The sequence below is a fragment of the Tursiops truncatus genome, chromosome 1 (genome assembly GCF_011762595.2).
Source record: "Tursiops truncatus isolate mTurTru1 chromosome 1, mTurTru1.mat.Y, whole genome shotgun sequence".
Lineage (NCBI taxonomy): Eukaryota > Metazoa > Chordata > Mammalia > Artiodactyla > Delphinidae > Tursiops > Tursiops truncatus.
Genome location: NC_047034.1, coordinates 22,404,719 through 22,431,031, shown reverse-complemented (window position 1 = coordinate 22,431,031; position 26,313 = coordinate 22,404,719). Strand labels below are relative to the sequence as shown.

General features: G+C 37.1%; 1 protein-coding gene across 10 annotated transcripts in view; it reads left to right on the top strand.

Moving 5' to 3' along the window:
- Positions 1 to 26,313, top strand: part of ENAH (ENAH actin regulator) — a 155,126-nt gene that overhangs the window by 78,308 nt on the left and 50,505 nt on the right. For all 10 annotated transcript variants that reach the window (XM_019920347.3, XM_073800846.1, XM_019920346.3 and 7 more), the window contains exons 2-3: positions 1,058 to 1,223; positions 10,679 to 10,856. In XM_019920347.3, coding sequence (XP_019775906.1) covers positions 1,058 to 1,223; positions 10,679 to 10,856 — 344 coding nt within the window. The remainder of the gene's footprint in view (positions 1 to 1,057; positions 1,224 to 10,678; positions 10,857 to 26,313) is intronic.

The following is a 26,313-nucleotide window of genomic DNA, read 5'->3' as shown; positions in this document are numbered from 1 at the left end:
AGTGCTTTCATTAAAAGATGGGGTTGGATGAGCTACTTAGCATCTCCATTAACAGCTGCTTAAGCAGCATCAGGATAAGTCTTCTATATGGAGATTGAGTCATTTTAATTCGGTTAATAGTCAGCATGGAGTTAATATACCTGTTCTGTAGTTCACTTTTGGTATTTCATTTTTAAAAAATAACATATGGTATAAAATAAAGTAAAATTCCAATCAGTCTTTTTTGCCCAGTATTATTTTGGAATATATTTGAAAGATGAAACTATTGCTTAATATAGAATTAAGATCATCTCTACATTTTATTTATTCATGTATCTCAGTTTCACTTGGTAACAAATAATTGAGATGAAGCTGAGATTTAAAGATTCTATCATGGAGTTGGTCTTCTTTTCTTCAATATTTATTTGTGAAGCTTAGAATTTAACATCTAGAAGAATCCTTAGAAATCATCTTATTTTACTTCTTCATTTTTAAGTGAAGAAATTTGAAACATAAGATGTTATCTTGCCTGAGTGGAGAGTCAGGGACTGACTGTCTCAGTCACCGGGCTGTCCATTGATTGCTAGTGACCACTCCATATCTCAAGGGGCAGAAGAGCCTAGCAGAATTTGTTATATAGACCTTGAAGCAAGCCTGATGATAAAAGTAATTTTGCCAGTAAAGAGAGGTAATCACAAACAGTTCACCAATATTATAAACATATGTATACAGTTAAATAATGATTAATTTATATTTGTAGTTATATTCAGTTTAATGAGTGTATTAGATCCTCAGATTTAGAAGAAAATGTTTCTTCTATCTAAGTGCTCTTTGTGGATCCTGATCTCTTTCTGGTCCCTCATTACAGTTCATTTTTTGGTCTATCTTCCCCATCAGACTCTACCCATAAGAGCAGGAAGCCTCTGTCTTGTTCATTGTTTCTGTTTCTAGCACCCAGTAAAGCACTAATTGTTGACCAATTGCTCGGTTAGCTAACTCTGGTTTATATGGCTATGTGGGAAGCTTAGCATATTTTAAGTCTCTTAAAAGTTTGCTTTTCTTCCCCCCTCCACCCCAGTGAACAGAGTATCTGTCAGGCAAGAGCTGCTGTGATGGTTTACGATGATGCCAATAAAAAGTGGGTGCCAGCTGGTGGTTCAACCGGGTTCAGCAGAGTTCATATATATCATCATACAGGCAACAACACATTCAGAGTGGTGGGCAGGAAGATTCAGGACCATCAGGTAAGGGTCTGTTAAATTCTTAACGTTATCTAGTATTACACAAGGACTTGATACATTCAGTACTTTAAAATTATAGACAAAAAGAGTTTCTATGGGACAAAGGATATAGGTTTGCCTTCCCACCCTCTCCACCTTTTATAAAGCCTGAATTTAGATGAGGATTTAGAACTAATTGTTCAAGAATATAAATCTGAGTTTTTCAGTTATGAATATTCTTTAGATGCTTTGGCCTTCGAACTAGCTGGGTTTTGGAATCCAAAGTAAATTTAAGACAAACTAAAATGTGAAATACACTTAAGTAACAGAGTGTGTTTAAGGAATTCATTTCCCACCAAAGGTATGGGGTTTGGGATTATAGGAAAGAGTTCAAAATGTAAATAGTTTCATAAAATATTGTTAAATTCATATACGATAGAAAAATTGTAGGTATTAAGGTTGCTGGAATAGTTAGGCTTTTGTAATTCATGTCTGCCATGACAACTAAACTTTTACTGATTCCCTGCTCTGGATTTCTTAGAAAGGTGACTGGATTATCTGATTACTCGGAGTTCTTGAGCCTTAACAGATCAGGAGCAGTAGATAGAGGAAAATACAAATAGGGTCTTGCTAGTATTAAGTACATGCTAATAGCAGTGAGGACTTTTATAAAGAACAGATTTACAAAATACTTTTTTTTGGCTCTGGTAAGATGGTAAAATCAACCAATGTTAAACATATGCAGGGAAAGTGTAACACATTTCCAGCTGAGTTCTTACAAGGTAGGTCCCTGCATTTCCACTAGGAGACGGGGTGGTGTAGTGTGGGGTGGCCAGATGCTGCAGCAGCCCTGTGTTTTGGGATGGAGATTATGAACTGGTAGTATCCAGGGACTTAGATTTTGTGGCCTGTGAGAGGCTGGGCTTTGAAACCAGTATCTCTGCATAAAGCTGAGCCTCTTCAAGGGGCTGCACACCATAAAAAGAGGACTTAGAAAAATCCTCCGAATCAGCACAGGTAGGCAAAGGAGTTTGTTTCCGTCTGAGCTGGTTTAGGAGCTCCTCTGAAAAATGGGAACCTCCAACTTCACTTACACAGCTCCAGTCAAGATATTAACCAATACTGGTTGCAGGCCAGTGAAACTCCTAGGGCACCTGGCAAAAACAAATGCATTGCTCCCCTGGAGAGGAACTTCTAAAGACCTGAATCAGTTTGCCGAAAGGCAGGTCACTGAATTTAGCAAGTGTAACTATTAGTACTAACTGTCCCAGCCTGCCCTCTGTCCTCTCAGGCTCCCTTCTCTTTCCTGTGCCCTCGCCCCCTACCCTGTTCTTTCTCCTCCCTAGCCTCCCTCCTTTTGCTCTCTGTGCCTGTTGCTCAGCCCTTCTCTGGTCTCCAGTCTCTGTACCAAGAACCCTCTCTCCCTGGGGGGTATCCAGGTCGTTCTGAGTACTTTCTCTCCCCTTTGTCTTTCCTCCAGCAAAGTGTCGCAGCGGTGAGTTAGGCCAGAGACAAATTGAATACTTCCTAAGATGCTACTATAGAGAAAAACTGGAAACTGGACGACTAGAACTTTGTAGACATTATCGAACATTTTAAACACAACATTCCAAACTAGTAGCTGTAAAATAAATTTTTGGTAAATTCAGTGAATTGGTCATTTGATAACACTGATGAACAAACCTAAAAGTATCTAAATATTGGCAAAAAATAAAATGAATATTTAAAAATAATTGGATCAAATCATTATTTGTAAACTTGAAATGAATATAATGTTATATGTCAGTTATACCTCAACTGAAAAAAAAATTAGAAATCTGGGTAAGTCAGGCAATTTCCATATGAAATACTGAAATTTTTATTCATAAGAGAAGTAAACTATCCTATGACTTCCAGTTTTGACAAATGGAGTGTTTCTTAAAATACTGGCAATTTAAAAACACACTTCTAAATAATTTGTGACACTAAGATGAAATCATTATGAAGATTAGAAAATGTTTAAAAATTAAGAAAAACCAACCTGGATCTGAGTGACAAGATATTACCTATAGAAACCTGTGGGATGTCTAAGTTGTCCGTAGATGGACCACCCACCCCCTGTCCCCCCGTTTATTCTCATATCTGCGAATCTTGTTTCTGTTTTGTCATGTTTGTTTGTTTGTTTTGTTTTTTAGATGCCTCATGTAAGTGAAATCATAGCGTATTTGTCTTTCTTTGTCTGACTTTTTCAGCATGATACCCTCTAGGTAGATGGACAAATCTTAATGGTATATAATAAGCAAACCCAAAAAAGCAGAAGGAAATACTAAAAATAAAAGAAAAAATAACTAATAAATAGAACTTATTAACACAAAAGCTGCTTCCCTGAATAAATTGACAGAATCAAACAAAAAAATTAAATTATAAATAAACAATATTAGGGTTGGAAAGAGATATCACTATAGTTATAGTAAGGAAATAAATTATAGTATTATGAACAGCTTTACACTAATAAATGCGCCATTTTGTAGAAAAATATAATTTACCACACCTGGCAGAAAAGTATAGAAACATAATAGACCTCAGTCATAAAATGTATCAGTAGTTAATAACCTACCCCCAAAATTAAGAAAAAAAGGAGGGCATCCAGAGCATTTATAAACAAAATCTAAAAACCTTCAAGCTATTACCTGTTTTATGCAAACGGTTCTAAAGAAGTGTTTTATGAGGCTAGTATAATTTTGATATCTGAGACATAGAAGAGCCACTTGAGAGAGGAAACGTATAAGCATGTTTCACTTAAGAACACTGATATAGATATAAAAGTCCTCAATAAGATATTAGCTGACCAAATGCAACAATGTGTATGGGGGAAAAAAAAGACCACCAACTTGACCAAATAGGATTTATCTCTTTATCTCAGTAATGTAAGGATAGTTTAACATTAGATAACCTATTAATTTGCTAGGAGAAAACCTGTAAGAAACAAGAGTCTCAGAAAAAGCATTGATAAAATTAAAATCCATACATAATAATCCTCAGCATGTTTGGCATAAAAATGAGTTTTCTTAAGCTGATAAGGATGAATTATATAATCATATAGCAAACATCTTACAAGATAGTTCAATGTTGGAAGGATTTCCATTAAACTCAGGAATAAGTTTGAGGATTTCAGCTTTAATCATCTTCATTTAGTATTGCAGAAGAGGTAACCTAGTAATATGAAGATGAAGAAATAGAAGCAATAAGGATTGAAAAGGAAGAAACAGAACTGACCTTATTCGCTGATGATATAATTGTCTACATAAAAAATTCCCAAGAGTATCTGCAGATAAAATATTAGAACTAATAAGATTGTTCAGCAAGGTTGCTGGATATAACATCAGTATATAAAAATCAGTAGCATTTGAGCTTCCCTGGTGGCACAGTGGTTGAGAGTCTGCCTGCCAATGCAGGGGACACGGGTTCGAGCCCTGGTATGGGAAGATCCCACATGCCGCGGAGTGACTGGGCCTGTGAGCCACAACTACTGAGCCTGCGCGTCTGGAGCCTGTGCTCCGCAACAAGAGAGGCCACGATAGTGAGAGGCCCGCGCACCGCAATGAAGAGTGGCCCCCACTTGCTGCAACTAGAGAAAGCCCTCGCACAGAAACGAAGACCCAACACAGCCAAAAATAAATAATAAAAATAAATAAGTTAATAATAAAAAAAAATCAGTAGCATTTTTCTAGAACTAACGATAAGCAAATTGAAAATATAATTTTATACAGATACTGCTTAAAGTAACAAAAATGATAAAGTACCTAAGAATAAATCTAATAAATAATTGGTTTCTTTTCATTCCAGAGTACCTTTTTTCATTTCTTAATGGTTATCAGTCTGTTCTTAGTAGAAACATATTAGTATAATTCATTAAACAACATCTAAACTTTCTGTACTAAGAGCCATTAAAAACAATGACCCACCATTTATTTGTAAAATTGAGTATGTACAAATTATATACATATATATGAAAAGCTACCATTTTTCTCCTTAATACTTGAGTGCCTATTATGTTCTAGGCATTGTAGTTAGGTTTTATATAGATAATAATTCCTGACCTTGAAGAACAACGAAGTAAAGAAACGGGATATTATGCATATAAGGAAAACAGCACAGTTAGTTGTTGCATTTATGACAAATCGTTGTACAGTGAGGGCATAAAAGAATGATCACTTTGTTGAGAAGATGGGGAAGAGGGTTGTGGATGACTTCATAGACAAGATAAGCTATTGAGCCACGTCAGAAGGAAGTATAGATGTTTACATGCACGGTTTAATCTGTTATGATCAGGCTAAAAATGGATGGTGTGCGTAGGATGGAAATCACTAATCTAGATGCAAGCTCATTGGGTTTGAAGTATTAGGATTATGAAGAAGTCCAAACCTGATAACATCCTTAGTGGACATCCAATAAACAGTTATTATTAAATGAAGGTATATGCATCCCCCTTGACTTTGAAAGCTTTTTGAGATTATACAGCTTTTTTTTTTTGCAGTATCGGGCCTCTTACCGTTGTGGCCTCTCCTGTTGCGGAGCACAGGCTCCGGACGCGCAGGCTCAGCGGCCATGGCTCACGGGTCTAGCCGCTCCGCAGCATGTGGGATCTTTCCGGACCGGGGCACGAACCCGTGTCCCCTGCATCGGCAGGCGTACTCTCAACCACTGCGCTACCAGGGAAGCCCCAAGATTATACAGCTTTGTCAATCCTTGAAAGTTAGAATCGAGTGAAATAATTTGTTCACATTTTAAAATTTCTATATTGGAAAAAGTGAACTAATGATTTAGATAATTCTCTTTTGATTCCAGTAATATTTTCCTCAACTTTTTCTAATATTCCGTCACTGAACAAGTTGAAAAAGTGAACATAACTATCTTTTTTTGCCTGCCCTTTTAATCTATTTGCCAAGCAGGGATATATATAGATTTGCCTTAAAATTTGGTTTATAATTTTCTGGTAATGTTAAATTCTAGCTTTGGGTTTCTGGTAGCTAAGGATTTGTGACCTCCCCACCCCCCAGCCCAATATGTATAGAAATCATATGGTAAGAGGCGATCATATCTTTTTAATTGTAGTAAAAATAACAAAATTTACTGTTTTAACCATTTTTAATGCATAGTTCAGTGACGTTAAATACATTCATATTGTTGTGCTGCAACCATCACTGCTATTCATCTCCAGAACTTTTTCATCCTCCCAAACTGAAACTCTGAACCCTTTAAACAATAATTTTCCATTTCCCTCTACCCATAACCCCTGGCAACCTCCATTCTCCATTCTATTTTTATGAATTTTACTGTTCTAGGCATTTCAAATAATTGGAATCATACAATATTTGACCTTTTATATCTGGCTTATTTCACTTAGCATAACATCTTTAAGTGATTATATTTTAAAAATTATTGTCAAGTTTGGGTATTGGTGGATGAGGTAATTTAGATAGAGCCTCTCTCTGTGAACCAAAACAGTTGGACAGAATATTTAAAAGAAAAAAGTCTATTTGGAGAGCTTACATGGCAATGAAGAATTATGGGTCCATGACCTAAAAGCAGAAAGAACCAGAGAAGTGAGCCTAACTTGGGACGTATGTTTACCTGGAACCACATATCAGTTTTGAAAGAGGGGACTGAGTAGCTGAACAGAGCTTTTGGAAGATCCCTGGGACTAGTAGAACAAAAATTATAAGTTAGGGCCTGCTAATGAGGGGAGGGTTGTCTTGGTAATCCCTCAGGCCATGATTTGGGACCCAGAAGCCCCATACCCTGGGGAAGAAGTTTGACTCATAAGTAGACTGGCATTTACAGGAACTGATACTCAGCCTCTAATGACATTTTAATCACTTTTGGATTAAGGTAATTTGAGATTGTTAGTTTCCCTAGCTGCTTGTCAGAAACAAATGTAAATCTTCCCTGGAAAAATAGAACATCATTGTAGGCCTCAAAATTTCCATATAGCTGTCCATAGACAATGTCTGGCATTCAGTCAAAATGACCAGAATGCGACGAGACAAGAGGAACAGTAATAGAACAGACCCACTGGGAATCCAGTTAATGGGATTACCAGAAATTGACTTTAAAATAACTGTGCTTAGGGCTTCCCTGGTGGCGCAGTGGTTGAGAGTCCGCCTGCTGATGCAGGGGACATGGGTTCATGCCCCGGTCCGGGAGGATCCCACATGCCGCAGAGCGGCTGGGCCTGCACCTCTGGAGCCTGTGCTCCGCAACGGGAGAGGCCACAACAGTGAGAGGCCCGCGTACCGCAAAAAAAAAATAAAATCAAATAACTGTGTTTAATATATTCAAGGAAATAAAAGATAAGATTGAGAATTTCAGTAGAGAACTGGAAGCGTGTTTGAAAAAAGAGCCAAATGGAAATGTTGGAATTGAAAAATAAAATAACTGCTATTAACAACTCAGTGATGGGTTCTACAACAAATTAGAACCCACTAAAAAGAATTAGTAAACTGGATATAAGTCAGAAGAAAATATTCAGTCCGAAGCTGTGATGTTCTGAGAGAGAAAAATATGGACATACGAAAAAGCTTAAGAGACATAGGAAATACAGTAAAAAAGTATAAGGTATACACATATGTTATTGGAGTCCCAGAGGAGAGGAGAGAATGGGGCAGGAGCAGTAATTGAAGACATAATAGTGAACAAGAATTTTCAGAAGTGATGAAAGGACATCAACTTAGAAATGCTGTAAATCTTAAATGGGATAAATACAAAGAAAACCACATATAGACCCATCATATTAAAATCACTGTAAACTAAATTCAAGGTGAAACTCTTTAGAGCAGTCAGTGAAAAAAGGACAACTTTAAAGAAGCAACAATAAACTGTCAGCTGACTTCTCGGTAGAAACAGCAAAAACTTAAGAGGCAGTAGATTGCAAAGAACTAAAAGAAAATACGTGGCCACTTAAAGTTCCAAACCTGATACAAATAGTCTTCAAAAATCAAGGTGAGGGCTTCCCTGGTGGCGCAGTGGTTGAGAGTCCGCCTGCCAATGCAGGGGACACGGGTTCGTGCCTCGGTCTGGGAAGATCCCACATGCCGCGGAGCGGCTGGGCCCGTGAGCCATGACCGCTGAGCCTGCGCGTCCAGAGCCTGTGCTCTGCAACGGGAGAGGCCACAACAGTGAGAGACCTGCATACCGAGGGAAAAAAAAAAAAAAAAGGTGAAACAAAGGTATTTTCTTACAAGCCAAAATGGAGATAATTCATCACCAGGAAATCTGCTTCGAATGAAATTCTAAAGGGTGTTCTTCAAGATCAGAAATGGTCCGAACAGAAGCTTGGAGAGGGCAGAAGGAATAAAAAGCAACAGAAAATGTAACTATTGGGTAAATCTTAAATCATCATCAACTGTATAAGACTACTAATAATGTTTTATGGGGTTTAAAATATCAATGGAATTAAAACACCTGATAAAACTAGTGTAGGACTCCTAGGATGGGCATTGGAAGAAAGGGAATGTTATTGGAGATAAAGTATTGTAAGTCCTTGCATTGTTGAGGTAAAGATAAAAATACTAGTTTTTATTTGTCTTTGATAAGTTTAAGGTACCTGTTGTAATCTCTAGGGCAACCACTAAAACAACAGTGAAAACATGTATAACTAGCATGCTAATAGAGGGGACAATAATAAACAACTCTAAAAGAAGGTATGATAGATTTAGACCCAAATTTATATATAATTTACATTAAATGTAAATGGACTGAACACTACAATTAAAAGCAGAGACTGGCAGATTGGATAAATAACACAAAATTGATAGTATAAAATTATAGCTGCACACAAAGGACTGAGAACAGCCAAAGCAATATTGAGGAGAACAACAAAGTAGGAGGACATACTCTAGTGGCTATCAAGACTTACTATAAAACTACAATAATTAAGGCACTGATGTTGGCTCTAAGATAGGCATATTGGCTAGTAGAACAAAATAGAGCCACTTAGTCACTTCATTTATGAAAAAGGGAAACCTGCAGCAAGTTAACAGATAGTGCTGCATCAACTGGACAGCCATATTGAAACAAAAAGGAAACTTGAACCTTATATCATACCATAGGCATAAATCAATTCCAGTTGGATTGGAGACGTAAATATGAAAGTTAATACAATAAAGCTTCTATAAAATAATATGGGGATAACATTTTCATGACTTGGGATTGAGAAACATTTCTTAAACAGGTTACAAAAAAGCATTAACTATAAAGAAAAAGATTGTGAATTTGGACTGAATAAAAGTTAAGAACTCCTGTTCATCAAAAGACACCATTCAGAGAGTGAAAAGGCAAGTCACAAAATGGAAGAAGTATTTGTAACACATAACTGATGATCCCAACAGTGAGATCATCCAGAATATGTAAAGGACTCTTACAAATCAATAAAGAAAAAGATGGACAACTCAGTAGGAAAATGGGCAAGATTTAATTGAAGCAGATATTCATAAAAGAAGATCTCTAGATAGCCATTAAAACATGAAAAGGTGCTAAATCTCAATATTAATCAGGGAAATGCTAACTAGAACCACAACGATGTAGTATTCATACCCAGCAGAATTGCTGAAGTAAAGACTGACTATACCAGTTACAATGTTGTACTGTATGTGCAGGTGTGCAAGCTCTTGTATACTGCTGGGGGAGTGAAAATTGATAGGACCGATTTGGAAAGCTACTTTGAGTTTTCTGCTAAAGTTGAACATATATGTATGGCTTATAACAGTTCCACTCCTGGGTGTGTGCCCAACAGAAATGTGTGCTCATTTGGTGGACATTTGGTAGGATGTTTATAACATTGTTATTTTTAGTAACACCAAGCTGGAAATAATCCAGATGTTCATTAATGGGAAAATGGGTGAATAAACATGATTTGTACAGTGGGATACCATAGAGCAATGAAAAAGAATAAACCACAAGTACATGCAATAAATAGATACCTCTCATAAATAATTTTGAGGGAAAGATGGCAGATAAATTACAATATGTATTGTTTAAGTCCATTTATATAAAATCCCCAAACCTACAAAACTGACCTTTGATGTTAGATGTAGGACGAATACCTTTTGGGAGGCAGGAGGAGTTGAGGAGGAGGTTTTTGATGTTAATGTCCTATTTCTTGCTTAGGGTTTTGGCTACATGGGAGCAATCACTGAGATACATGCTTATGTTTTATACACTTTCTGAATTTATAATACCTCAGTAAACATGTTCAAATATATTTAATGAGGGATATAGATTTTCTTTTGTTTTGCTGATTTACTCTTTTAAGGCCAGCCTAACGTCCATCATACTGTTACTTTTCTGCAGACTAATTTTACCCGAGATAATTGTTTTAACCATTTTTTGCCAAGGTGTGTCAGGAGCAGGTTTGAATGAATATGTCCAATCAGGCTTTGTTGACGTTGTTGATTTTGCCAATTATTAGCTTGACTATAAAAAGAATTACTGTCTTTTAGGTCGTGATAAATTGTGCCATTCCTAAAGGGTTGAAGTACAATCAAGCTACACAGACCTTCCACCAATGGCGGGATGCTAGACAGGTGTATGGTCTTAACTTTGGCAGCAAAGAAGATGCCAATGTCTTCGCAAGTGCCATGATGCATGCCTTAGAAGTGTTGAATTCACAGGAAACAGGTAGGGTGTCCTCTGGTTACTTGTTTTCTTGAACTGAAGTGTCACGTATATATTAAACCAAATCTTTTCTGACCAACTTTAAATCATGTATGTATTTGAAGTGATTCTTGAATTTCTCTTGTTTTCTACAAAAATGTGAACTTTTGGTTGTTGATGATAAAAGTGTACTATAAAAGGATAATCTTATGAGACTGTTAGTAGTTAGTAATGTTTTAACCTTCTCATTTGAAGTTATTTAGTTTGTTTATTCTGATCTAGAACCTCAACTTTCATTGCAAGGACATGAGACCCAGAGAATATGCAGTGGATTGAATATGCATATTTGTCATCATCTTATTTTTTATGAAAAAAACACATGTTATCTCAAACATCTTTTTTAAGCCACTACTGAACTTCAAGTAGGACTATCTACTTCCTAGTAGATAAAATTCTAAAAGTTGTTTTAAGATTTTTTGGAGTGCCCTCAGGTGGTACAAGCCATGAATTGCATGTCCTCTGACACTGCATCGTGGTCAGAAAGATGTGTAGAAATAATTCACATTATTTAAAAAAACACAGGATTTAAAACTGTGTATGTATCAGAGGTGAGCTCTGTTTTTATTTTGGCTTAAAAAAATAGGAAAAAATATACCAATTTGTGGTTCTCTCTTTGGGGAGATTTTTATAATCAGAAAATTAAGGTTATAATAAAACAACACATATGATTACTCTTGTCTTTGTGTATTTAGTAGCAATCTTATTGATATAAGCATGCCATAAACAAAATTTATATATTTTAAGAGGAAAGACTTATATAGTTATATTAAAATTTGGTATTTTGTTGAAGGTATAGAATTTCAAAACCTGTTATAGATACTTTAAATTTTATACCTTGCCCTGTTCTAAAAAGGACTGAAACATCTAGCCCATGTGTTAGTCTGTTTCACATATGAATTTCAGAGTAAGAAGACCCTTTGGAATCTTGCTAAAACTACATTATGCCTATAGGTAGTTTATATTAGATTTTCTTTTGAGGAAATTAGTATCTCTATAAGTAATTTGTACATAACTCATATCTTATCTATTTTGAGAAAATAAATCACTGGAACTTCTTTTGGTTTGTCAGTAAGTCCAGAAAATAGCATAGAAAAGTCTGCTCGTATGTACAGTCTTGTATGTAGATCATCTAAGTCATTGTACTTTTCTTTCAGTCATCAGTATTTTATCAACATTCTCCTGTAGGTATAGAATTGCTTTTCTGTTGCCATAGTTTTACCATAAGGAAGCAACTCTAATTGTGGTTCTTAATATCTTAATTAAATAGATCAACTACATAATAAATAATTAAAGGACCAAACTTTAGATCTAAGAGCATATGTATGACAATAATGTTTGGCTTCTCCGTGTTTGGAACAATGTAACATTACTTTTATTTCTGAACCTTCAAAAGAGTATCCATGGATATTGGGAATTAAATGTTACTAATCTAAAGTGGTTAAAATTATTATTGTTCATCTTGTCATCAAATTTTTTTAACCAATTGGAAAAGATTGTTTTTATTGGTGTATAGTCATATAATTTGTTTTCAAAATGCAAATGCTAACTAATGTTTTTTCCTTCTGACCTTGATCTTTTGAAATTAATGAGTCTTAACGTGGAGAGACTCAATTACATTCTCTATTGTAAAATTTCCACATTATAGAAAGTTTAGTAAATGGAAAGATCGCCCATCATCTCATTAGCTACACAAGCATTTTGGTAAGGCAGAAAAATTGAATAGATTCTTCTCAGATAATTTTGAAGCTTTATTCTCTTCTCTGTCACAGTCTCAACTTATCATGGGCTGAGGAAAGAGAGAGAATGGTGGAAGAAGTTGGTCCATCCTAGCCATCTCCTTGCATCATGGCCCCAGTCACTGGCAAAGGAACTTTTGGTTCTGTAGCTTTTTCATCAGAGAAGACAAAGAAAGCATATAAAATGGCTGATGTTCTTTATAATCTGATTTATTTAGAAAGTGACTGTTTTTGTAAATGACTGTAGTTAAACACTGTCTCTGATTTTTGATAGCATTGATTGGCTTGGCAGTGGAGGCATAGGAGGATTTAGATGATATGAATCAGAAGTGTCCTCGGGAAAGGATATAAACTTTTCTGTAGATCTCTGAAGTAGGATAGGTATGTACCCCACCCCAGAGTTATTCAGTGGGCCCCTCCTATCCACCTAAACAAACATACCCAATAATGTCACCTCTCATCTTGAACATCTTTTCGCCTTCCACAGCTGTTTGCTTTGGGTTCATAGCCAATTCCTTGCTAAAACCGTCTACTCTCTTCTTGCCAAAACCAAGTTGGGAAAGCTTAACTCTTGCATGTCCCTCCTTAAGCAAACAGTGTACCCCGTAAGTCTCTGATCAGAAGTGAAAGAAACAAACTTATTCATAAAGGTAAAGTAACTACAGCTATTAGTCTTTTTTACTTAGTGTTTTATCACTTTTTAAAACCAGTTTTCCATATTGAATGCTTCTGGCTTTTTTGTTTACTAGGTGTTAATGTATTATTCGTTGAATATTGGTTAGTCCTTCTTAGTGGTGTTCAGGCATTTTTAAGTTATGGACACCCTTGTTCAAACAAAATCTTTTTCAGATGCTCAGTTCATATACAGACCCCTCCCCACAAAACAAAAACAAACCTCCAGAGCTTCTCTGATTAATGTAGGAGTTGGAAGACCATAACCACTGGGGCACCCATGTACCCTAGAGCAGGATTTGGAAATTACTTAACCCATCTTCTCTGCCAAAATCAAAAATCACACAATTCTCCCTTCCTCTTTCCCTTGACCCCCTCGTCTCTAAATCCTCAAGCAAAATTTTTAAATTAACAAAAAACAGCTTTTTCTGTAGCTAGTCATACTGACCTTTAAAAGGTGCTCTGTGTACATGTTTAATATTTCCATTTCTTTCATGAAAAGGGTGGGTGGCAGGAATGTTTTCCTTTATTTTGTTTTTAACTTGATGTGCAAGTATCTAATATACTGGAAGGTACAGGAGGTGCTAAATACAGTGAGTTATATTTGGAATTTAAAAAACGCAAGTCACATGTTCTAACATTTTTGAAGAAGAGTTGAATTAGTGCTTTCTTTTATACCAAAAGCTGCAGTTTATCAGTTTCCTTTGTCTAATGGAAATGGACTCAAATAAGTACATTCAAAATGCATTATCCCCACCTGATATTTTTGATTTCTGTATTATTAAGTACATTTATAGCAGTTTTGCAGATAATAGTTATGGATTATGTAAAATGTAAAGTCAGTCCTTTTCATGATTAGTGGATGTGAACTTGCACAATCTATTTCATTTTGAAAAAGATTTAAGTCATTTGAAAAGGAAATAATTTTTAAATTCCATTTTTTTAAAAGGAAAATCGTATTAGAGTTCAGTAAGATTATTCTACTATTGTTCTACTGAACCAAGATTAAGCATACCTTTATAAGCATACCTTTATAAGAGGAAAACCTTAAAATATTTTACCATTAACTAAGACTGCTTTTGCTGGATTTTGTTTTATATCTGTTGAAAGCAAGATATCCTCCTGTTGGAAATTTTCTTTAGACTTGGTAATTAAATATTTATAAAGACTGAGATTCCATTCATTTTTTAACTGTTAATTTGGTCTGATAAACCTTTCACTGTGTGCATTTGTATGAGTTTTATCTTAGCATTTTTTAATCTTTTTGAGATATGTTTTGGAATTAAATGGATTTAAAATATCTCAAAAAGTTTCTAGAAATACTTTATGTGTTTTATAGTGACAGTTATTTTTCATTCTTCCAGAGTGCCAGTATTCATGGGAGCAATATTAAGGTTATATCACAGAAACCATCAAACAGGTTTTGAGCGTAGGTCCTGTGCTAGGCACTGGGAATAAAGCTAACATGATAAGGCCTATCCCTTGCCTTCCAGGATTTCACAGCAAAATTAGAATTCGGTTTGTAAAATGCTGTGAATGAAGTATGCAGAAGAAAATTCTAGGGTAAAGGAAAGTTTTGAAGAGACGGTGATGCTTGAGCTATGTTTTAAGGAATGAGTAGGTGATAGAAGAACGTTCTGGATTGGCTTGGAGGCATGAGAGCCTGGAGCAGTTGGGAAACAAGCAGGTGATGTTGTGGCTTGGGCACGAGAGTTTCTTTTGGGGGAGGGAAGTCACAAGAGATGAAACAGGGAAGGGCCTTGTATTCTTGCTGAGGGGTGTGCAACTCATGATGTCGTCTGCCGTATGGTCTTTGAAGGGTGGTGAATAAATGTTTGATGTGATCAGGTTTGTGCTTCAGGACAAAAGTGATGGATTGGTGAGCATGTGGTTGCAGGCATGGAGATGGGTTTCGGATGCCACTGTGATAATATCAGTGAGAACGATGAGGTCTGAAATGACACAGTATAAAGAGGAAAGGAGCAGAGTGAAGAGGAGGTGACAGACTTTATTCAGTGCCTACCGTGCCTGTGAAGACATTGTTCTAGGCCTTCTGCTTGTGTCCTCATTTAGTCGTTAAAGCAGTTCTGAGGCAAGAATAATAATCTGTTTATTAGGCACCAGCTGTGTGGCAGGTCCTAATTGGGCATGTTTATTACTGATAAACTTTATAACAACACTGCAAAGTTGGTGGCATTATCCTTGCTTTAGAGGTGATGTTGGAGCTTTCAGAAGGTCACTGGCCTGGCCCAAGGGCCCACAGCTAGACAGTGGCGTAAGTGGCGTTTGTACCCAGATTTAATTTTAGCATTCAGCCTCTTTCTACTATATCCGTGAGATGTAACGCGGACTGGTCAGGGAGGGGAGGATGGTGTTCTAAGACAATTAACAGATGTGTCAGTTTGGGCAGCTGGTGAAGATGGATTCTAAAGGTGGTCTTGGATAATAGTTTTCACTTCTAGCTTTCCTTAATCAATAATCTTATTGGAGAAGTAACACTGAAACAGATAAAGCGTTAGCTGCTCATCAGGATTAAATGAGTAACAGGTTTGGGGGTTGGGCGGGTGGGACAGTTTTTTTGTGGGTGCTGCCACGTACTGCTTCCTTCTCTAACTTACCTCTTCACACCCTTCCCCATTTATAAATTCAGTCTCCACAATAATGTGAGGTTAATCTGTCACCCCCAATTTCCAATTAGGAAGACTGATATGGAGAGGTGGAACTTTCCTGAGGTCACATATACCTAGAAAGGGAGGCACAACTGGGACTGGGTTTTCCCGACCTCCAGGCGATTTCTTTTTATTGCATTCCTCTGCTTTTCAATTCAAGATCTTCAAAGCATATTTTAAAAGGCTTTTGAGGGAAGTCAGTTTCAGGTGAGAAAACAGGAAAGAGAAGAACTTCCATTTACTTTTTGTTTTATGGTTTTTAGTAAAATTTTGTAGTCTTTCATTTTGATTTGGTGGAAAAGAACTTAAAATTGGAGGTAAAAGACTCCAGTGTTGACTGTCCCTCTGGTGGCAGATTGCCTTCTCTGAAGCTGTTTCCTTATACTACATGAAAGGATCATGAGAATACCTGTGTTAGGATATCATGGGAATTAAATGAGATAAAGACATTAGTATTTTAAACTATACAGTAGAATGTTATTTTTTAGTGCTAACATTTAAAAATACACAGAAAATTCTACCATGTGGATTAATTTACTTAGAGGAATAAAAGTGGTAGAGAGACTTAGAAGTTTTCTCCAACCTCTTCTTTGTCTTTACTGCCTGGTACAGATATATCATGTTATGTTCCTCCTCCCCTGTAGAAAATTAATTAATTTATCCATCCTTGGATACATGCAAGGGGAAATAAGACTCAAATCTTGCCCTCAAGGATTCTTCTACTGTTGTAGAGGAGATAAGACACAGTCATAATCCAAAAGAGGAAGTCATATCTGAGGTACAGATAAAATCCTGTGTGAGTATGAGAAGGGGAATGAGATTCTTTTCACTGGAACAATTGGGGAAAAGTGTTAATGATGAGATGGCTTTTTGAGCTGATTTTGAAAGATGGATAAAATGTAGGCATAGGGACATGAGTTGGGGGAAAAGGCATATCCAGCCTAGGAAATAGCGTATGAGTACAAAAGTGGAAAGAATGAGATTGTTTGTAGACCAGGAGTTGTGTGATTGGCCTGGTGGGGATTAAAGTCAGAAAGGTAGGTCTGATCAAGAAGGTCCTTTGAGAGCTGTGGGTGATAGAGATTTAGTGTATGTTTTTGAGCAAGTGGAATGACGTGAACAAAGCTGTGCTTCAGAAGGCCAGCAGTGGTTTGAAAAGGGAGCTGCTGGAGGCCGTGAGACAAGCCTTAAGTTTCTGAGTGGAGGCAGAAATAGTAAGAATAGAGAAGAAAATTCAAATAGGAGAGGGATTACAGTGATAGAAGCAGGTGCGTTTAAACAGGAGATCACTATTGTACGACTGCTTCATCCCCTTAGGTAAATTTTTCTTTAAAAAAGAATTCAGGCTGCCCATTTTCACATGACAACAATAGAGATCTCTGAGAGAGTATCATATCCGTTTGCAGATAATGTGGGACCTAAAATTATTTCTGCTATGTGAAGAAAATCAGTAGTTTGGGAGAAAGAGGTGAAAAATGAAAATGTAGTTCAGCATAAGTTTGAATTTTTCCTGTGAACCTGAGTCCAGGTTTTAGAAAGAATGGTACATGGGCACAGTTTTTGTCTGTAAATAGCTTTTAGAGAACAAATATGTTAAGCCCACAGTTGAGTAATTTATTAACAGAGTTAGCATACACGTTATATATGAATGTCCTTTTCCTTGGGAGATAATTCTGTTTGGGTTAGAACAATGATTTTCAACTTACTACCCACAAAGCTACTACAGAACAACTGATAGAGTTCTGAGATAATTTTCAGTGTTTTGGAAAGCTAAATAAACGATGTACATCATACATTCCAGTGACAGGTTGTACCTCCTAACTCAGATATAAGCTTCTTTGTTTGAGACTAAATTTGCCAGCTCTGTGGAGATGCTTATTTATCTAAAACCAGTAAGTTCTAATTAACTACTGTTGACACTTTGAAGAGCTTGTGATTGTGCCAAGATACTGGTAAGAAGAGTTGCAGTAGTCCCAGTGCCTGAATTGAACACGACCATTTATGTATCTTTGCTTACTTGTGGAAGAACAAAGATTAATGATAAATACAGTTCCTTTGGACAAGCTCACCCTAAACATGGAGTCCAAGGGGATTAGTTAAAATAATAAATGGATTTCTAGTTGTTGAAAAGGTTGGGAACTACTGAGTTAGGCTTCTGGTTCCTGTGCCCTACCCATCATATCTTATAACCTCTCTCCCAGCCTTTCTCAGCCAGCGTTACGTAAGAGAGCTAAGTGCTGATGCAAAGTGATTTGGGTGACTGTTCTAACATATGAATTACTATATATATTCATATGTGACTTTATTTATAATAAAAGAATTTTAAAGTATTTACTTCATGACTTTTAAGCTTCTAGTCACTAACCGTTTGGGAAAGCTGCTTTGGCTTGACCATAACTCAAGTCTGATATTGCATTTTTCATAAGCACAGCTTTAGACTTAGGTTGTGTGACTTAGGATATTGTCCTGCTCCAAAGTGGGATTGATTAAATAACTAAAAGAGACAAGATGTTTTTGATAAATCTGTATTTCATAATCATATAGAAAGTTATTTTAGCCTGAAGTTTGTTGTCAGACAGACACTATTCTGTCTCTCATTCTTGTTTCTCTGCTTCTCTGGTAGTTGGGCATCTTATTGATGTATTGTCTGTTACAGGTCTAGCTGGTGACTTCAGTTCTTCAGGCTTATTTTACAGTAAGCTTGAAATTTAATTAGTGGTGCTGCAGTGAACTGAGGATGTCATCCGTGATTATTTACGTGTTTCCCTGTGTGAGAATAGTAATTTGTATACAGTTACTTTACTTGTATTCTTGAATTTTGATCGTATTTGTTGCCCATAAATTGGAGAAGAATTTGCTGGCTGTTAAACAGTCGAAAATTCTGATACCTTTTTGTCGGACTTTTTCATCTTTACACGGGGGTGCAGGGAGAAGCTTTGATAGAATAGAATCTGACTTGTCCATTGATGACAAGACATGAATTGCAGGAACCACTTCTACTCTCATGAGACCAATCACAACACACAGTGGTGGCCAAATCTGTGGCCCAATTTTTACAGCCTAATTTTTTTCCAATTGAAGTATAGTATATTACAATATTATATTAGTTTTAGGATCACAGCCTAATTTTGGACATGCTTTCCTCAGTCTGTAAGTGATAGTGTGTACTGTTGGGCTGTCCATGTTTGTATTCAGCAGAGAGCAGATGCACATTGGTTCAGTGCCTCTGAATTAACATTGGGCATTCCTGTTTTTATGATCTAGGCAAGATAGAAAAATTCTAATTAATCTTTTCAAGATGGTATTAAATTGTGGTATTTTGACATCAGCTTTTTATATATAAAGAATATTGTGACATTGTTTTATTAACCCATTAAAAATTCCTAAGAGGTAGATGATCGCATCTAAAAGAGAAAAAGCCACAGTAAACTGAATTACTTGTACTCCTAATAAAGGTACTGTGTTGCATGATACTAGGGAAACAAAAATGAGTGATTCGACATTGCTGACCTTAAGGAGCGGTTGTGTAGAGAAGATACACCACGGTCGGAAATATCTGCAAGGCAGTGTCAGTACCATGCATGGTACAGAGCGGTAATTAGGAAGTGGTATAGGCAAACATAGCGTGCTACTCACGTAAAGATACCAGGAATAACTCCTTTAAGGTAGACCTGCTATTTCTGTAGGCTTTTGCAATTTCTGAGATGATTCACGTGAGGAAACAAATGACTGCTGTTTTCTGGAAATTTTCCATGATATTTGGCTATGAAAATGCCATTCATGTAGGAAGAAATGTATTTTTATTGAGGAGTTTCCTATGCAAATATTGTCCTGATCTTTACTGTGATAATACTATTCAATATACTAAAAGCATTACTTTTTTCTTAATTCAGATTTAAAGTCACTGGTCTCCATGGATTTCACATTTTCTTCAAGTCTTAGAATCATACATCCCCAATTTGAAGATATTGACTGAATGGGTGATGTTAATTCCCGGGAAACAGGTCTCTAGTGTCTTCCGCAGATAATACTAGAGAATGACCGTATGTTCATGGGAGGTAGGGTGGATTTTTGCATACCTCTGTTGTGTGTACCAAATCATCTTGCAGTGGCTTTCCATAGCTCTTAGAATAGAGTACAGGCTTCTTAACAGGACTCTGGGTTCCTTCAGGCGCTGGCCCCTCTTGACTCTGCATTAACTAAACGCACTCTCCCCTGCTTCAGGTCCTTGCACCTTCTGTTCCTTCTTTCACCACAATGAGACTTACTGTTTTCAAAAACACTTTAAAATGTTAATTTCTGGACTGTATAAATAAATTTGGCAGAACCAAAGTTAGTGACAATCCTAATACAGTGACATTTACTAGCAATTTTATTTGCACATAAAGATCAAATTATTCAAAGTGTCTCCTTCTGCCAAAGGCCAAAAGATATATGCATACATACATTTTAAAATGTACCTACAATCTTATTAATCTGGACTAAGATATATAAACAGCTCTCAAGTACAGTTAATACAGCAGTAGTAATTTATAGTATTATTTACATGAATAGATGTTTGAGTCTCTAGAGTTTTGTTCTTAGGAAGCTATAACTGTTTTTCTGCTCCAAAGGGATAACTGTTCTTTTGGGAAATCAGCTTGAATTATATCTTTTCCCTCTTCAGTAGGTACTTTGGCCTCAGTTTGGATAGTACGGTTTTATTTTCAAGTATCATAACCCAGATAAGAGCTAGGTTTTCAGGACTCTCTGATACTTCCACATTGTTGATTAGTCCATTGTCGATTAGTCCAGCAGTTATTTATTTCTCTGCCAATATTTATTTACCCTTTTATTCATTAAAGTATGAATTTGAACAAGTGTCATTTAAAACTTCCTATAAGTATTTCTTGTGCATTTTATCTTCCTGTGAATAGTGATGCTATGGTCCCTGCAGCCGGCCTGTGGAGTCTTGACTTGCTTAAAAACAAATTCAGCATAAGGTCGTTGCCGGAAGAGACACAATCAGACTGCCTTTCTAAAGACACCTCCCTGTTTTCTAGAGTCACCCCTCCCTTTAACAGTTCTCTTGTGCCCTGCCTTCTGATGATTTTTGGTCATGAGGCTTGGGGAAATAACTTACCTTCACCTGAATTTCTTCACACTGGGAATTGGCTACGGACCAGGCTTTTTCCTTGCTTTTTTTTTAAATTTGTTTTTTGGCTGCGTTGGGTCTTCGTTGCTGCACGCGATCTTTCTCTAGTTGTGGCGAGGGGGGCTGCTCTTCGTTGTGGAGCATGGGCTCTAGGAGCGCGGGTTTCAGTAGTTGCAGCGTGTGGGCTCAGTAGTTGTGGCTCGCAGGCTCAGTAGTTGTGGCGCAGGGGCTTAGTTGCTCCGCGGCATGTGGGATCTTCCCGGACCAGGGCTCAAACCTGTGTCCTCTGTATTGGCAGGCGGATTCTTAACAACTGTACCACCAGAGAAGTCCCTTCTTTGCTTTTTAAAGAGTTGATTTTTTTTTTTTTCCTGGAAGCTTGTGGGATCCCAACCTTATAGTCCATTAAAAACTTCAGATATAGATTTCCTGCGTGTTCTGGGATTTCTTTATATTATGCTGAACAAGGCTTTATAGGAACCCCCACTTACCCGTCCACATAAAGGTGGTTTTGTAGTTGAAGACGGTTTTATTTCCCCTGACTTTTGTTTAAATATTTCTGGTCTTGTATATATCTCCTGCTTCTTTATTATAAAATTATATACAGATTCATTCATTCTCATATTTATTCTCTCCTATTGGCGTTATTTAGATGGATTGCTATATGTAAAGGTACTTATAACACATAGTAGACCTTTAGCGAGTTCTGATTAAGTTACATTGATTTGGGCTTCCCTGGTGGCGCAGTGGTTGGGAGCCTGCCTGCCAATGCAGGGGACACGGGTTCGAGCCCTGGTCCGGGAGGATGCCGCATGCCGTGGAGCAACTAAGCCCGTGTGCCGCAACTGCTGAGCCTGTGCTCTGGGGCCCGCGAGCCACAACTACCGAGAACCTCATGCCACACCTGCTGAAGCCCGTGCTCTGCAGCAGGAGAGGCCACTGCGGTGAGAAGCCCACGCGCCGCAGCGAAGAGCGGCCCCCCGCTTGCCGCAACTAGAGGGAGCCCGCGCACAGCAACGAAGACCCAACACAGCCAAAAATAAATAAATAAGAATAAAAATAAATAGATAAATAAATTTATTTTAAAAAAAGTTACATTGATTCTGTAAAACTCCTATTTAGTTAAATAATCAGTCACCTGCAGTGTGCCAAGTACCATACTGGTTGCTGGTAATGGGAAACTGAGTATAGCACAGATAGTACCTTTGAGTATCTTGAAGTCTAGTGAGGCAGACAGCTGACTCTAACACAGTATAAAGTAGTAACTCACAATAAATTGGAAGGATCTTAGACTCGACCAGTTTTGGTATTTTACAGTGTGTTCCCTTCTGAGCTCTAGCTGGTATTGAAGTTTTCTTTTTCCCCTCCCCCTGTTTTGTTTTTAAATAACAGTGTATCACTGCTGCTTTTGTAGTTCATTTTTAGAGAATGAGTAGTAAAAGACTAAGATTTAATGTGGAAAATGTCTAATGAAGAAAGTAAAGTGACATAGGATACAGGTTGAACTAAAATATTACTAAGAATATCATTTAAAATATGATAATAAGTATTTTGTGCACAGTTTTCCAGAAGAAGTTGTTCTTTATCGGGTAACATCCATGGATTCTTAAGAGTGGGAATATGGCATTCCTAATTTAAAGTTTCCTTGATTGTTATAAGTTTGACCACATAGCTGATGGCTTTTTTCATTTTCTTTGTCTGAATATTTGATGTTTCCTCTAAATAACACACCCTCACGTTTGAATTGTCATATCAAATTTAGACCTACTAAGTATGAGTCATATATTTTAAAGAGTAGTGAAATAAAGATACATATTGCTATGGATATAATTACATTTCAGAGACTGAAGTTAATGATGTTTAGTTTGTAGAACAAGTTTATTTTTATGTACTTGTTGACAGCCCACACCAATAACTTTATTTACATTTAATTCTATTTCATAAACCCCATGTGAGGTAAACAAACCCAGTTTATCTAATTTATTATATATTCATCAAAACTATTCTTTTAATAAAATTTTACTTATTTTTGAGTTTCCAAAAGTAAATGTGGACATCTTTGTCATTTAAGTGTTAGGGTTGTCTGGGGTTGTTTTAGATAGAAGTTGCTTCTTGGTTTCGTCGATGAAGTATCACGAATTATTGTCCAGAGAAAATGAGAAGGACGAGGGCAGTAGGGTTCCCAGGGAGAAGTAGACAGCTGTCCGGGTTTAACTAGGACAGGCCTGGTTTTCAATGAACCATCCTGAATGGATATGTATTCAGAGTCATGACCTAACAAATGGCTTTGATTTTTGATTCCTCCTGAAAAATAACACGATGGCAGAGGAACCTTCCCAGACCAGCTCTAGTGTTTGGAAGGGACACCCAGGTGCTGGCTCTGCAGTCCTTCCAGACACTTGGGGGCATGCTGGTACTATTAATTGAGTCACTTCTTCAATTGTGTACATCCAGTTCTCTCGTCAGAACCTAGAGCCAGTTGGAGCTCCACCCGACAAGAACTGCTCTGGGCAGTAGAACTCGGTTTTCCAGCACAGCATTTTGTTTTTCTAGCGAAAAAATTTTTTCCGATTAAAAAGTTGTGTGCTTATTATAAAAGTTTAAGCAGTACAGAAAATCATAATGAAGAAAGTAAAAATATCTAAAGTCCCACCATCCACGCAATGGTTAGGAATCCACCTGCTGCAGGGGACATGGGTTCAAGCCCTGGTCCCGGAAGATCCCACATGCTGTGGAGCGACTAAGCCTGTGCACCACAACTACTGAGTCTGCGTGCCACAACTACTGAAGCCCGCATGCCTAGAGCCCGTGATCTGCAGCAAGAGAAACCGCCGCAGTGAGAAGTCTGCACACCACAAGGAAGGGTAGCCCCTGCTCGCCACAACTAGAGAAAGCCCGTGCGCAGCAACAAAGACCCAACATGGCCAAAAATAAATAAATAAATAAATGTATGTTTTTAAAAATGTTTAAAGAAAATCCCACCATCCAGAAGTAATCACCTTTAATATTTTCCATAATAGAAAAGTAATAGGCACTGGGATATTTTTCAACTTTATGTTATAAACAATTCCAAGATGAAGAATACAAGCATGACATGGCACTTTTTCTTTTCCTTAATAGCTTTACTGTACCATACAGTTTACCCATTTAAAGTATACAATTCAGTGGTTCTTAGTATATTCATAGAATTGGGCAGCTATCCCCACAATCAGTTTTAAGAACATCTTCATCACATGGGAAAGAAACTCTGTGCCCCTAAGTCACTATCACCACCCCTACTCTTACCCCACTCCCATTCCTTCATACCTCCCAGCTCCTGGCAGCCACTAATCTGCTTTCTGTGTCGATGTATTTGCCTGTTCTGTACATTTCATATAAATGGAATCATACAATATGTGATCTTTGATGACTGGCTTCTTAGCGTAATTTTTTCGAGCTTCATGTATTTTGTAGCAGGTATCGTGTATGGCAGTTTGAAAAGTAAGTCATTAGAAGAAAGCATGTATTCACGTATCTAGGCATACTCTCTAAGTTTTAACAATTGACCTTCTTATTTTCACAATTGATGTTTGTGTGTTAAAGTTGTAGGAGTATGGTATACAGTGAAAGTAATGACTAATACTTAATATTTTTTTTAAATAAGGAGGTTACAACCAAAGCAGAAAGACTTCCTCATATTCTTTAGTTTAAAAAACTCAACATTTAAAGACTTGGTAAATTGTGAAAGTAGAATTGTGTAGTAGTTTTCTTTGCCAAATTGAATGTAAATAGAGATGAATGCTTGGCCATTTGTGAAATCTCTGAAGTTTATTCTCTTGGTCCCCAGGCTCAGTTTTCTTGCCCAGCATTGTCCTTCACTTTTTTCCCACATCCAAGAGCATTACCTTAGAACTGCGTACTTTTTTGGTTCTCTTAATTCTTTTTCTCTTACAAAAGGAGGAAAGAACAGACATGGTCTTTGAAAATTTTTGTATTATACTTTTAGAATGAAAACACTTTTTTCTTGGTTAAAAGAATTTCAGCTCTTTACATGTGGATGAGGAAGCAAAATTGCATGCGTTTCCTTAAAAATGATCTGAGGTGGTCTCATCTCATTGGATTGCCCACCACCCCCAAATGAGCCTGGCCCATGGAATTGGGTGCCTTTATCATCCCCCCCACCCCAAACTTCCATTTTGTAGGATGTCACACATCTCTTTTATCTGTCTCCCACTTTCCTTCTTGTCTGAATATAAGTTTGTACCACTTTGCCTAATTTTAATGTATGAAAACTTTTCTCCTAAGTCTTTAGACAGATTCTTCATATTTCTTAGAAAATTTGGTATTACCCAATTTTATACTTATTATCTCCTTTCAAATTTTTTGAAGTGGATAACTGGGGAAAAACATATATAATTAAAAAACTAGAAATAGGAAATAAGAATTCTGAGTGAAGGAGGGAGAAATAATTATATTAGTTGTCTGGGGGCTAATAGTAACTCCAGTTGAGTGTTGACTGCCAGAAAGTTCTAATTAGTACAAAAAGGAAGCATACTAGGTGACCAAGAAAAGAATATCACAGGCAGAAGGCATGTGGCATGTGTAAAAAAAGCCCTGCAGCGGGAGGAGCATATAGCTCATTTGAAAATTTGGAAGAGCAATGTACCTGGAGTGTAGAGAGAAACAAAGTATGAATGGGATGAGTTAGGCCACAGCCACATCATGGGGAGAAAGCACTGGAGTTTGGTATTTATCTTAAGATCAGTGGGAAGATATTGAAGAGATTTTACTAAGGGAGATGATTTGATCTGGTTTAGTTATTAAAGTATCACCGGCTGCTGTGGGGAACGGGAGAGGTACAGCATCAGAATGGACAGTTTATTTAATAGTCTAGGCTGGTGGTCCCTTAATTTTTGAGCTTATCTCCTAATGCACATGCATTTATAGCTTATGTATATGTTTGGCGTTGACATATGGCATACATTGTAAAACATGAAAAAATAGAACTGTAAAAAGGATGAGAAAAAAATTAACAGAAATGGAAGTACTGCTATGTTCTTTCCTACCTACCCTAGGGTATGTTTAGCATTCTGGGATATATGAATCCCACTTTGAAAACCAAGAGATCATGGAACATGAAGAGTGACAGTGGAGGTAGTTTGGAGAACAATGAGGAGATTGCATTAACAGGACTTGGAAGTAGGTTAAATAGTAGTAATGGAAGGGCCCTA